The 14,216-nt window shown below is 42.9% G+C and overlaps 1 protein-coding gene across 13 annotated transcripts in view; it reads right to left on the bottom strand.

Moving 5' to 3' along the window:
* Window positions 1-8,889, bottom strand: part of REPS2 (RALBP1 associated Eps domain containing 2) — a 202,051-nt gene extending 193,162 nt beyond the window's left edge. For 12 of the 13 annotated variants that reach the window (XR_004058326.1, XR_004058328.1, XR_004058327.1 and 9 more), the window contains exon 1: window positions 8,476-8,858. Coding sequence is in view for 9 of the 13 variants with exons in the window: in XM_030933821.1 (XP_030789681.1) it covers window positions 8,476-8,739 (264 nt within the window). In the remaining 4 variants the exon portion in view is untranslated. Of the gene's footprint in view, window positions 1-8,475 lie in introns of all 13 variants that reach the window. The other variant, XM_030933824.1, reaches the window with a different exon arrangement.
* Window positions 8,890-14,216: the final 5,327 nt, after the last annotated feature.

Genomic DNA, 14,216 nt, shown 5'->3' with positions numbered 1-14,216 from the left:
TGAAGAAGCCAACAGCCATGTTGTGAATTGACTATGGAGAAAGCCATGTGGAGGGAACTGCAGGAGGCCTCGAAGTTGAGAGCCTCAGTTCTAAAATCACAAGGAACTGAATTCTGCAACCAAGTGTTGGACCTCCACAGAGGTCTCCAAGCTCCAGACACCTTGATTGTGGCTTTATGAAACTCTGAGCTGAGGACCCAGCTGAGCCATGTCCAGACTCCCGAGCCACAGAAACTGGGAGATAATAACTGTGTGCTGCTTTAAGCCACTAAGTTTGTGGTAATTCATTATAGAGCAATAGATAACGAATGCAGCAACCAAGAGAGGGGGTGACCATCCCAGTTTGCCTAGGACTGTCTGAAGACTGAAGTTCCATGCCCCAGGAAACCCTTCAGTCCTGAGCACCCCAGGTTGATTAGTTGTCCACCAATAGATAAGTATGAATAATAGAATGCCATAAATACAAAACATGAGAAACTTGCCTATACGAAACAAATAGACAGTCTGAAAAACCCTGGAAAGGAACCAAACCCTCTTTTTAAAGTTATAAATAGGCCAGGCGCGGTGGCTCACAGCCACAGGCGTGGTGTAATCCCAGCACTTTGGGAGGCCACGGTGGACGGATCACCTGAGGTCAGGAGTTCAAGACCAGCCTAGCCAACATAGCGAAACCCCGTCTCTACTAAAAAATATAAAAATTAGCCAGGCATGGTAGTGGGCGCCTGTAGTCCCAGCTACTCGGGAGGCTGAGGCAGGGAGTATTGCTTGAATCTGGGAGGCGGAGGTTGCAGTGAGCCGAGCTTATGCCACTGTACTCCAGCCTGGGCAACAGAGTAAGACTCTGTCTCAAAAAAAAAAAAAAAAAAAGGTATAAATAATTAGCAAAACAACCCAAGATTTCCTCAAAACCAATTATCTACACCCTTAAAATAGACAGCCCCTACTTAGGGGTGTGAAACTAGAACAATGTTCAAATCCATCTTATATTCCTGGTCTTCAGTTGGTTACTTTTTCAATCTCCCTACAGGTTTCCCAACTATTCTAAATCAGTTCTCAAGCATGTCTATCTCCATGACAGCCAAAGGCTTGACAGTATTGAACCATTATCAGTCTTGCCATTTGACCATAGGCCACAGGTACCTTTTCTGGCCAACCTAAACCCCTGCATGTTTCCATTTCCTTCTTCCCACCCTGGTTCCTTCCTTAAAGATAAGCCCTATGAACCATATGATATTTGAGACTTGCTTCCAGATAACAAAGGGGAGAGGGAACAAAGATAGAAATGTAGATGGAATGGAATTAACCATGCATTGATAGCTGTTGAGCCTAAGTGGCAAGTGCAGCAGGGTTTAATGCATTATTCTATCTACTTGCTTATTTAAGATGTTCCATTTTTAAAAAGATGAAAAATGGCAGGGTGTGGTGGCTCACACCTGTAACCTCAACACTCTGGGAGGCTGAGGCAGGAGATCACTTGAGCCCAAGAGTTTGATACCAGGCTGGGCAATATAATGAGACACCATCTCCACAACAAATTTTTAAAAAGAAAATTAGCCAGGCTTGGTGCTGCACACCTGTATTCCCAGCTACTCGGGACCTGAGGCAGGAAGATTGCTTGAACCCAGGAGGTTGAGGCTACAAGTGAGTCATGATCAGATTGCTGCATTCCAGTCTGGGTGACAGAGCAAGACCCTGTCTCAAAAAAAAAAGAAAAAGAAAAAAAAGATAAGAAAAAAGAAAGCCCATGAAAGTCAATTAATTAGCTCAAACATCCCCTAGCACAATCAAGAATATAAGTGTGCATTCTGCTATCTATGAAGGTGTTCTTAATTTTCATACACGTTTCGAACAGTCCTCTAGTCATGTGACATTCTATATAAATAAGGAAAAATGCCACCTACTTCCCTTCGGCATAAGGGTCTCTACTGCACTGTAACAATGAGTCATTGTAAACGTAAGTAGTAAAGATTTTTTAAAAGGAAACATAAATGAACTGAAGTTACATGTGTCAACAAGATGAATTCCAAAAACATAACAATGGGAGGAAAAGCAAGTTGCAGAAGGTTACACAGAATACAATATTCCTCAAGTTAAAAAGACATCCAAAATAATATATTTTTTAGTGATTTATATATACACAAATATATATATCCACATATACATACAATAAAAGTAGAAAGAAATCTTCAAATCATGCACACCAAGTTCAGGACTCTGGTAACCTCCAGGGTACGGAGGGAGGTGAATGGGACCAGAGAAGGGGACATAGGAAGCTTTCACTCTAGCTGGGCTGTTTTACTTATACGGAGTGGTGGATACACAGTTATTTCTTGGGTAACTCTCTAGTTTTACATGCTTGAAATATTTTATTACAAAAGAGTCAACAAGTAACTGTTATGCAGAGGTACTCCTTTTAACCTGGCAATGGTTTAGCTCTGGTACTTCCTACATCTGCTGGCATTCATTCTCTTTTAGAAAAAAGTAACACTGTCGATCTAAAACAGCATATAGTTAATCCTAGTTACATGTGTGTGTGTGTGTGTGTGTGTTTGTTTTGGTCTGTTTGTTTTTGAGATGGAGTTTCACTCTTGTCCCCCAGGCAGGAGTGCAATGGCGTGATCTCAGCTCACTGCAACCTTCGCCTCTCTGGTTCGAGCAATTCTCCTGCCTCAGCCTCCTGAGTAGCTGAGATTACAGGCATGTGCCACCACACCCAACTAATTTTTGTATTTTTAATAGAGATGGGGTTTCGCTATGTTGGCCAGGCTGGTTTCAAACTCCTGACCTCAGTTGATCCGCCCACCTCGGCCTCCCAAAGTGCTAGAATTACAGGCATGAGCCACCGTACCCAGCCCTTAGTTACTGTTTTAATATGCTGGCCTCTATTTCCCTAAAGTATAGTTATAAAATTATACGATCTAAAGATGTAAAAATATAAAGTTGTTTCATTTACATTTTTTAAAAATAGTTCTAGCTAATAATCTAGCAATGAGCGAAAGTTCACAAGAATTTGTCTTTTACCTACAATTTTCTTTAATGATTAAACAATTGCTTCAAAAAATCAGAAGACAGCCTTCAGAAGACTCCTCCCCAAAGGTGAGGGCATGTGCACAGATTTTTTAAATATTTCCTACTTCTCACAGCTTTGTTTTACTTATTTACCTCAATCAAAGCTGCTTAAACAATCAGACAACACTTACTGGTTTTTTTTTTTTTTAACCATTCAGTGATTTCCCTTGATATGGAAGCAACAGTGTTTTATAATTATTCCCCTTAATGTCCAAGAATTAACTACGATAAAAATGAAAACCAACATGGATGAAGCTGGAAACCATCATTCTCAGCAAACTAACACAGGAACAGAAAACCAAACACCGCATGTTCTCCCTCATAAGTGGGAGTTGAACAATGAGAACACATGGACACAGGGAGGGGAACATCACACGCTAGGGCCTATTGGGGGGTGCAGGGCTAGGGGAGAGATAGCATTAGGAGAAATACCTAATGTAGATGATGGGTTGATGGGTGCAGCAATCACCATGGCACATGTATACCTATGTAACAAAACTGCACATTCTCCAAGTGTATCCCAGAACTAAAGTATAATAAAAAAATTAATACAGATGAGATCTGGAGCATATGTGTACAATTACATAAGTCATGTATGTTTTACATGAGCATAGAAAGAAATGTAAAAAGATATGCACAAAATTGACTTTTTTATATATTCTTCTGTTACTTGGCTTTGAAAAAATAATGTTCTCATTTTTGAATTTTAAAAGAAAACTCCCATAAGATGTGTATATGTTAAAAATATTTTAAATGAAAACCAATTTTAATGATGACTTCGAATATACACAGCATTCCAAGAGACTGACACTATCCTAAAAGATAGATATTATAAAGTGGTCTGTTAATTCATTACATCAAATACAAAAATTTCTGCTTTAAGGTAGATTTTTATTTATTTATTTATTTATTTATTTAATGAGACAGGGTCTGACTCTCTCACCCAGGCTGGGGTGCTGTGGTGTCATAATGGCTCATTGCAGCCTCAGACTCCTGGGCTCAAGGGATCCTCCCACCTCAGCCTCCAGAATAGCTGGGACTACAGGCATGCCCCAGAGAGAGGTAGGTAGAGGGTGTGTGTGTGTGTGTAGATGGGGTTTTGCCATCTTGCCCAGGCTAGTATTGAACTCCTGGGCTAAAGCAATCCTCCAGCCTCAGACTCCCAAAGTGCTGAGATTTACAGGTGTGAGCCACTGGGCCTGGCCATAGCCTATTTTAAAAGGTCTTTTGGTCTCTTTATAGAGTATTTATTTCCCTGTGCTGACTTATTTTAAGAGCAGGATTCTAGCACTAGGTGGAAAATGGCAGAATGGAACACTTTTAAATTAGAAAAAGAAAATATGTCTATGAACAGGTAATGGTTTTGTTTAGTATTTCAAGACAGAGCAACAAATGTTAGAGTAGTTGGTTTCCCAGGTTATGAAGTATTTTGTTGGTATTCAAAGGCCAGCATTTTACTAGAAGGCATAGTGTGTGGTGAGAATCAGGTCTCGGTTTGACAACGTATTTGGTTTGGGTTTGACAGGCTTATTTTACTTCATTTTGATACAGGGTTTTGCTCTGTTGCCTAGGCTGGAGAGCAATGGTGCGATCATAGCTCACTATAACCTTGAACTCCCAGACTCAAGCAATTCTCCTGCCTCAGCCTCCAGAGTAGCTAGGACTACAAGCACATGCTACCGTGCCCGGCTATTTTATTTTGTGTAGAGACAGGGTCTCATTATGTTACCCAGGATGATCTCAAAGTCCTGGCCTCAAGCAATCCTCCCATCCTTGGCCTCCCAAAGCACTGGGACTACAGGCGTGTGCCACAGCACCAGGCTGACATTTTATTTTTGGATGTTATATTTCAAGTCTTTTCTCAACCAAATAAAAACTCTGAAGTGTAAAAACATTTGCATGGGAACATAAACTCCATGAAGACAGAGATTATGTTGGATTCACTATTATAACCTCAGCACCTAGGATAGTACCTGACATACCTCAGAAACTCATATACGTTTTCCACCTAGTGCTAGAATCCTGCTGTTAAAATAAGTCAGCAAAGGAAAATAAATACTCTGTAAAGAGACCAATTCATTGCTGATGGGAATGCAAAATGGTACAACCACTTTGGAAGGCAGTTTGGCAGTTTCTTATAAAACTAAATACACTCTTACCATACAATCTAGCAATCATGCCCCCTTGCTATTTACCCAAATGAGTCAAAAGCTTATATCTTGCATGTAACAAAAAAGCCTACATACAGATGTTTATAACAGGTCTATCCATAATTGCCCAGACTTGGAAGCAACCAAGATATCCTTCAGTAGGTGAAATTGTAGTACATCCAGACAATGGAATATTATTCAGCACTATAAAGAAATGAGCCACCAAACCATAAAAAGACATGGAGGAATCTTAAGTGCATATTACTACATGAAAGAAGCCACTGTGAAAAGTCTATATACTGTATGACTCCAACTATATGACATTCTTAAAAAGGCAAAACTATGGAGACAGTAAAAAAAAAATCAGTGATTGCCACATGTTAGTGGAGAGGGAGGGATAATCGATAGAGCACAGATTTTTAAGAGCAGTGAAACTATTCTGTATGATACTGCAATGGTAGATCCATGTCATTATACACAGAATGTACAACATCAAGAGTGAGCCCTAATATATAGACTTTGGGGAATAATGATGTGTCAATGTAGGTTCACTGATTGTAAAAACTCTATTATTCTGGTGTGGGATGTTGAGAGTAGGGAAAGCTACTGGTGTGTCAGCGCAGGGGATATATGGGTACTCTGCTAAATTTTGCTGTGAACCTAAAACTGCTCTAAAAAAAAAATAGCCTATTAAAAAATATGTTATGGCTGGACACGATGGCTCACGCCTGTAATCCAAGCACTTTGGGAGGTCAAGGTGGATGGATCACCTAAAGTCAGGAGTTCGAGACCAGCCTGGCCAACACGGTAAAAGGCTGTCTCTACCAAAAATGCAAAATTTAGCCGGGCGAGGTGGCATGCGCCTGTAGTCCCAGCTACTCGGGAGGCTGAGGCAGAAGAATCGCTTGAACAGGGGAGGCAGAGGTTGCAGTGAGCTGAGATCACACCACCGCACTCCAGCCTGGGCAACAGAATGAGACTCCATCTCAAAAAATAAATAAATAAATAATAAATATTTTTATAGACCATTTACTTGTGGTAAGACTGCAAGATTCTCATTCTTCCTGGAACATTATTATGGTAATCTTAATTGTATGCTTATTAAGAGGAAAACCTGGTTGTTACCATAGAAAATACCAGGGCTGGTTAGTGCCTCCAAGATTTGAGCAGTTATACCTGTCGGGGCACTTAAATCTCAACTTACAGGTTCCTGTTTAACAGGGAAAGGATAAAAAACATCTATGTTTGTTTTAAAGAATGGCTAATACACTGATAGGGTAATACAAATTAAAGTGGATGGAGCATACACACACCACCACCACCACCAAAGTGATCGGTGAAAATTAGGGGTCTGCTGGTTGCTGACTTTGTTTGACTCTCTTAGGATTACAGGTCCGGGATGCCTTCAATGTTCATGTTCACCTGTACCAAGAATAATGAGTTATGGTAATTTTGTTGGATTGAAGGGGGATGATGTGTTTTGCTTTGCTAGCCTGAATAAAGGAGCTTCAAGCTCTGAGAGATTTACTCCAAGCAATATTGTAGGGATGTCCCCTTTTGCCAGTATCTGAAGCAGTCTTTTGCAAGCAGATTTCAACTGGACATCAAAAATATAATCTCATTCACGCACAGGAACTGTGCCTTGGGTCCTTTTAAAACCATATGTACCTCAAGAAAGCATGGGTTCTAACATCAGGAAATCCTTCTTCCCAATTCCCAAGGAGGCATCAACCAACATATTCAGATTTACTATACCCACCTCCTCTTATCTGATGCATTACTGACAACAAAATAAGCCTTAATAGGTACCCAGCTGTCACTTACTTGCTGCATAGCCTCAGTCAATTATTCCTCTTTCAGCTGGGAAGCAGTTACAGCATTGAATAAATGTATTATGCTCGGGAGTATTCTGAGGGCCTCAAGTAATAGTCACGGTTTGTGTTTTAAGGCACTGACTTTCTCTTCACCTGATCCAGCTCAACTACTCGTCAGCAATGGCAGAACTGTCTGTATATCAAGGACTTTTTTAGGGACGAACAGCCATGCTAAGTTCTGTGAATACTAATTATATTTTCAGAAATCCCAAATTCAAAAGGGTGAAAGATTACAAAGTGTTTAAAGTTACGCTCACAAACATAGAGCAGTACAAACACTCTAGCAATATAAAACGCAGTCTTAAGTAAGTTCTTTAAAAATACGTATGAACACAATGACATTGCAAGTGAACCATAAAACCCTCAGTTCTCCTTTGAAACTAGATTTTAAAATACCACTTGCCACTCTAAATATTCCATTGGTGTTAATAACATTCATACTATTGCTTTTAGGGAAAGCTTCATTTCACGTTTTGAACCTGATATTAACAATCTTATCACCATGAAGTGCTGGTGACATGAAATGACAGACAAAGGCTTATCAATTAGTCTTGCTCCAAGGAAAGCACAAAACAAACACAGCGCCTGGTATGTATCATCCCCTAGTCCTTTTCCAAGTATAGAACAGCCAAAAGGTGGTAGCTATGACACCCCTTACCTTTCAATTCTATTTCAAGTCCAAGTAATGATAGATGGGAAACTACAGCTGTTTCCCATGGTGGACTTCTGAAGTCCACCTCTAGCCTCGAATGGGAAATTTGGTTTTGACTTGACAAATGTCCTCTTGCAGTCCCATGTCCCTGTTCTGCAACTTGTCATTAAGGTTTTCGATTTAATATTAATATTTAGAAATATGTTATGGGCAATTACATATCGTAGATACGTATATATCACAACTACATAGAGAGGACAACATTCAGCCCTGGGCCTCGAACCCTACAGACACACACACCCTTCAGGTTCAAATCCCAGCAAGGCACCCCGACAGCCCACTCAGGAGAGGGAGGGGCAGGAGCAGCGAGCAGAGGTTAAACCAGGCGGCAGCCAAAACAAACACCACTTCCAGAACAGGACAAACTTTGGGTCTGGGCGGCTGCAGAACCCCAGAAATGGCCGGGGGAGGGGAGGGAGTGTCAGACAGTCTCAGGGAAGGAAGATGGGGAGCGCGCACCCAGCACTGACTGGGCGAGGAGCTGAGCTGCGGAGGAGGCTGGTGTCCCCCGGGGACAAGGGCGTCGCCGCCATCCTCGGCTGCAGAGTTCTCTGACAACTGGCCGAGGCCTCCGGGTCCCTGGGGGGCAGCCCTGTCGCCCCACTCGCAACCTCCGCCCCCGCAGACACTGCCCTACAGACCCGCAGGGACAGGAGGCGGAGGGACCCACCTGGTGCAGCGTCTCGGATGGCAGCTGCGACGCCCGAAACAGGTCAGCCACGGGGCCGGCGGCTGCAGTGGCCGTGCCGGGGGCGACTCTGGCGGCCTCGGGAGGCCCAGACCCGGGGCCCCCGCCCGCGGCGCCGGCACAGCGCGCGAAGAGCTCGGAGTAGCACTGCTGCTCGCCCTCGCTCAGCAGCAGCGGTGGCTGCCCGGAGCCACAGCCCCCACCCGCCGCTGCCGCCGCCGCCGCCGCCGCCGCTGCCGCCTCCATGGAACCAGCAAGGGGGCGCGGCGGAGCCCTGTCACTAGCTGAGGTGCCGCTGCGTCCACCACAGCCACCGGCTCCTTGGCCTCAGCCGCAGCCGCCGCCGCCGCCGCCACCCCCACGCCCCGCAGCTGCCGGGCGGCCGCTTCCTCCCGGCGGGCGCCGGCCCCGCCCCCGGGCTTGAATGTTGTGCCTCAGCTGCGCGGCACATGGAGACAGGCGCGGAGCGGCCCAATCACAGTCTGAGATCTCGCCCCGGCTCCGCCCCCGCCTCCCGCCTGCCCCGCCCAGCGCCAGGTAACTAACCCAGCGCGCTGCCTGCCCTCCGCCCGTCACCTGCTCCGCTCCCGAGGAAGGCGGGCTCCGTGCCTTTCCAAGCCTACCCTGCAAGGGAGCGGAGTCTTTGGCCATCCGCCCTGGTTGGGAAGGGCGCATCTAGACCCAACTGGAGAAAAGCTCTTTTCGGGGAGCAGGGAAGGTCGTGGTGTTTCTCGCCAGAAGGCTGGGGCAAGTGTGGTGCCCACACTACGCCATGCCCTTTCCAGAAAAGGGACAAGGCATGGGAAATTAGGTTTCCTTTCTTCCATAGCAGTAGTGCTTATGTCCTAAAGAGCTGGAAGACACAGACGTCTGTACAAACAGGGTCCCACTGACCCCAAACTGTTCAGTGGGTATTGGAGTTAGGGCACCTCTTCAGACATGGCTCAAACCAGGAGTTGAGACTTCATAAGGAATAGCATCGGTTACTCGTAAATACTAGAGTAGTAAAAGACCCATTTTGCAGATCATTTGGCCCAAACCCTGCTTTTACATAAAAGGAAACTGCCATGTTCACCTTCATTCCTTCAAAACTAGTTGAATATCTCGTATGTAGCAGATTTATATGCTAGGGCCTGAAAATACAAACCTCAGTAACAGAGGATCCTCACTCTCCACAGGAAGCACTTATTTTGGTAGTAAAACAGGAATTTTTTTTTAAGTACAAAACTTTTTCAAGTTCACGCCAAAAATCAGTGCGAGAACTCACATCTTTCCATCCCTGTCCATGTCCTCCTCTCTCTCCATTCCTCCCTATCCTAAAGCATACACACTATATTTTTCAAATGTGCTTGCTTCCCCCTGGCTAGTACTCTAGCCTTTTTTTTTTTTTTTTTTTTTTTTTTTTTTTTTTTTTTTTTTGAGACGGAGTTTCGGTTGCCCAGGCTATAGTTCAATGGCACAGTCTTGGCTCACTGCAACCTCCACCTCCCGGATTCAAGCAATTATCCTGTCTCAGCCTCGTGAGTAGCTGGAATTACAGGCGCCTGCCACCATGACTGGCTAATTTTTGTATTTTTAGTAGAGACGGGGTTTCACCATGTTTGTTAGGCTGGTCTCGAACTCGTGACCTCAGGTGATCCACCACCCCCACCTCAGCCTCCCAAAGTGCTGGGAATACAGGCTTGAGCCACTTGAGCCCTCTAGCCACTTTTAAAAGAAAGTCCAGGCCGGGTGCGGTGGCTCATGCCTGTAATCCCAGCACTTTGGGAGGCCAAGGCAGGCAGATCACCTGAGTCCAGGAGTTTGAGACCAGCCTGGCCAACATGGTGAAATCCCACCTCTACTAAAAATACAAAAACTAGCTGGGCCATGGTAGTGAGTGCCTGCAGTCCCAGCTACTTAGGAGGCTGAGGCAGGAGAATCACTTGAACCTGAGAGACGGAGGTTGCAGTGAGCCAAGATCGCACCACTGCACTCCAGCCTGGGCAACAGAGCGAGACTCTGTCTCAAAGAGAGAGAGAGAGAGAGAGACCAGAAAAGAAGCCACTGGGAAAAAAAAAAGTCTGTGCCACCATTGCACTGGAAGTTCCAGCATCAGGTCCACATATCTGCATCTGTTTTCCAAAAATTATCTTTTTAAATGTCGTTTTTCCTGGGAAGACCTGCAGAAATACATGCATGAAGCCTCACTGGGAAACACTAACCCAAAAGAAAACATCAGTCTAGGGTTAAGCACTAATAAAAAATATATCTTACTACAAAGAAAGCTACAAAACATTGATTTAAAAAATTGAAGAGGACACAAAAACATGGAAAGGCATCCCATGCTCATGGATTGGAATAATTAATATTATTAAAATGACCATACTACCCAAAGAAATCTACATATTCACTGTGATCCCTATCAAAATACCAATGACATTCTTCACAAAAATAGAAAAAAAAAATCCTAAAAATTGTATAAAACCACAAAAGACCCTGAATAGCCAAAGCAATCCTGAGCAAAAAGAACAAAGCTGGAGGCATCACACTACCTGACTTCAAAATATACTACAAAGCTATGATAACCAAAACAGCATGGTACTGACATAAAAAGAGACACATAAACCAATAGAACAGACTGGAGAACCCAGAAATAAACCCACACATTTACAGCCAACTGACTTCCAACAAACCACCAAGAAAATACATGGGGAAAGGACAGTCTTTACAATAAATGGTGCTGGGAAAACCAGATATCCATATGCAGAAGAATAAAACAAGATCTTTCTCTGTCTCTCAGCATATACAAAAATCAACTGAAGATGTATTAAAGACTTAATCATAAGACCTAAAACTGTAAAACTACTGGAAGACAACACTGGAGAAATGCTTCAGCACATTGGTCTGGACAAGGATTTTATGGCTAAGACCTTGAAAGCACAGGCCAAAAAAACAAAAATAAGCAAATGGAAATGTATTAAACTAAAAGGCTTCTGCACACCAAAGGAAACATCAACAGAATGAAAAGACAACCTGCAGAATGGGAGAAAATATTTGCAAACTATTCATCCAACAAGAGACTGATATCCAGAATATAGAAGGAACTCAACTCAACAGCAAAAGTAATAATAATACCATTAAAAAGTGGGCAAAGGATCTGCATAAACATTTCTCAAAATAATACATACAGATAGCCAACAGGTATATGAAAACATGCTCAACATCATTTATCATCAGGAAAATACAAATCAAAACCACAGTGAGATATCGTCTCAGTCCATATATAAGAGAAAAGGAAAGTCTTATACACTGTTGAGAATACAGATTAGTACTGCCCTTATAGAAAACAGTGTGGACGTTTCTCAAAAAACTAAAAACAACTACTATATGATCTAGCAATCCCACTACTGGGCATTTATTCAAAGGAAAGGAAATCAGTAATTAAAGAGATACCTGCACCCCCATGTTTATTGCAGCACTATTCACAATAGCCAAGATATGGATCAACCTAAGTGTCCATCAACAGTGCATGGATAAAGAAAATGTGTTATATATACACAATGGAATACTATTCAGCCATAAAAAAGAATGAAATCCTGTCACTTGCAGCAACATGGATGGAACTGAAGGTCATTGTGTTAAGTGAAATAAGCCAGACACAGAAAGACAAACATCACATGTTCTTACTCATATGTGAGAGCTGAAAAAGTTGATCTCATGGAAGTAGAGTGATAGTTATCAGAGCCTGTGAAGGGTGGGCTGGAGGATGAAGGGAGGTTAGCTAATGGATACAAAAATACAGTTAGAAGGAGTAAAATCTAGTGTTTGATAGCATAGTAGGGTGAGTATAATTAACAATTTATTGTATATTTCTTTTTTCTTGAGACAGGGTCTCAGTCTGTCACCCAGGCTGGAGTGCAGTGGTGCAATCACGGCTCACTGCAGCCTCGACCTCCTGGGCTCTAGCAATTCTCCTACCTCAGTCTCCTGAGTAACTAGGACTGTAGGCGTGCACCACCATGCCCAGCTAATTTTTGTATTTTTTATAGAGACAAGGTCTCGCTATGTTGCCCAGGCTAGCCCGCTCTTAGGGCTCATGTGATTCACCTGCCTCAGCCTCCTAAAGGGCTAGAATTACAGGCATGAGCCATCATGCCCAGCCTATTGTACATTTCAAAATACCTAGAAGATTTGAAATGTTCCCAACACAAAGAAATGATAAATGTTTGAGATGATGGATATGCCAGTTATTCTGGTTTGATCATTACACATTGTATACATGTATCAAAATATCACATATATCCCATAAATATGTACAATTAATATGTATCAATAAAAAATGTTCATACATTTTAGAATTTGCTTTAATAAAGGGATATATAAAACTTTCACCCCAAATAGTTTTATTTTTATTAAAAACAGAAGACAAAAAAATCTCAAGAAATACCACTGATGATAAATATACTTTGGTATTATGGTCAACTGAAGGACTAAGGTCAGGAAGAGAAACAAAGCGGAAAAAAATCATGAAATTGTAAATACCAAAAGAAGGAAAGGAAAGGGGGAGACAGTGAAGAGAGATACTTAAGAAGAAGAAAAACAAAAAATGATGTCAACCTCAGTGATAGCCAGAGTAATATTTCCCTTCTGGAATCTAGAAAAATGGAAAAGAGGAGAGGATCTTCTCCAGAAGGAAGAAGTTCTCACCTCTTCCCTAAGCTTTCTTTACACTACTTCTTGCATCCAACCTGCCAGGAGGGAACTAAAACAGCAGAAAGCTTCAGAACGGAACAAGAGTGCAGAAAGGATAGGTAAATTAGGAGCAATAAAGACTAACTTCACTTGGGAATTTCCATTTCAAAATGTCACCACCTGGCTGGGCGTGGTAGCTCATGCATGCAATCCTAGCACTTTAGGAGGCTGAGGCAGGAGGATCACTTGAGCCCAGGAATTCCAGACCAGCCTGAGCAACATAATGAGACCCTGCTTCTATTTAAAATTTAAAAAGAAAAAAGAATTTAAAAAAGGAAAGAAGACCAGGCACGGTGGCACATGCCTATAATCCCAGAACTTTGGGAGGCCAAGACGGGCAGATCACTTGAGGCCAAGAGTTCAAGACCAGCCTGGCCAACATGGCAAAACCCTGTCTCTACTAAAAATACAAAAATTAGCTGGGCGTGATGGCTCACACCTGTAATCCGAGCTACTCGGGAGGCTGAGGCACAAGAATTTCTTGGACCTGGGAGACAGAAGTTGCAGTGAACTGAGTTTGTGCCACTGCACTCCTGCCTGGATGACAGAGTAAAACTGTCTTGAAAAGAAGAAGGGGGGGAGGAGGAGGAGGGGGAGGAGGAGGAGGAAGAAGAGGAAGAAGGAAGAAGAAGGAAGAAGAAGAAAAGAAATTTCACCACCTTTGTAGTTTCCATAGCTGTGATACCTTCTCAGGAAAACTGGAAGCCCGATGTTTATTCTCTTCCTACCTTTCTGGTTGTACTCGGGTTTCCCTGAGAATGGCCCACCATTCTAATAAAGGCTAGAAAGGAACATAACTCTGTGTGATAAACACCAAACCCTCCTTTACCCTGTGACTACTGTCAAAGGAAATGTGAGCTATAATAATCCCTAATATTCATGCAGTGGAGAAAAAAAGCTGCAAAGCTTTTTAAAGCACTTTTGTACCTATTATCTCATTTAAGCCTCATAGTAACTTTCTGAGGTAGGTTGGGAAGACATTTTTAATC

This window comes from Rhinopithecus roxellana, chromosome 7 (assembly GCF_007565055.1).
Source record: "Rhinopithecus roxellana isolate Shanxi Qingling chromosome 7, ASM756505v1, whole genome shotgun sequence".
Taxonomy (NCBI): domain Eukaryota; kingdom Metazoa; phylum Chordata; class Mammalia; order Primates; family Cercopithecidae; genus Rhinopithecus; species Rhinopithecus roxellana.
This window is presented reverse-complemented; position numbering and strand designations above follow the sequence as displayed.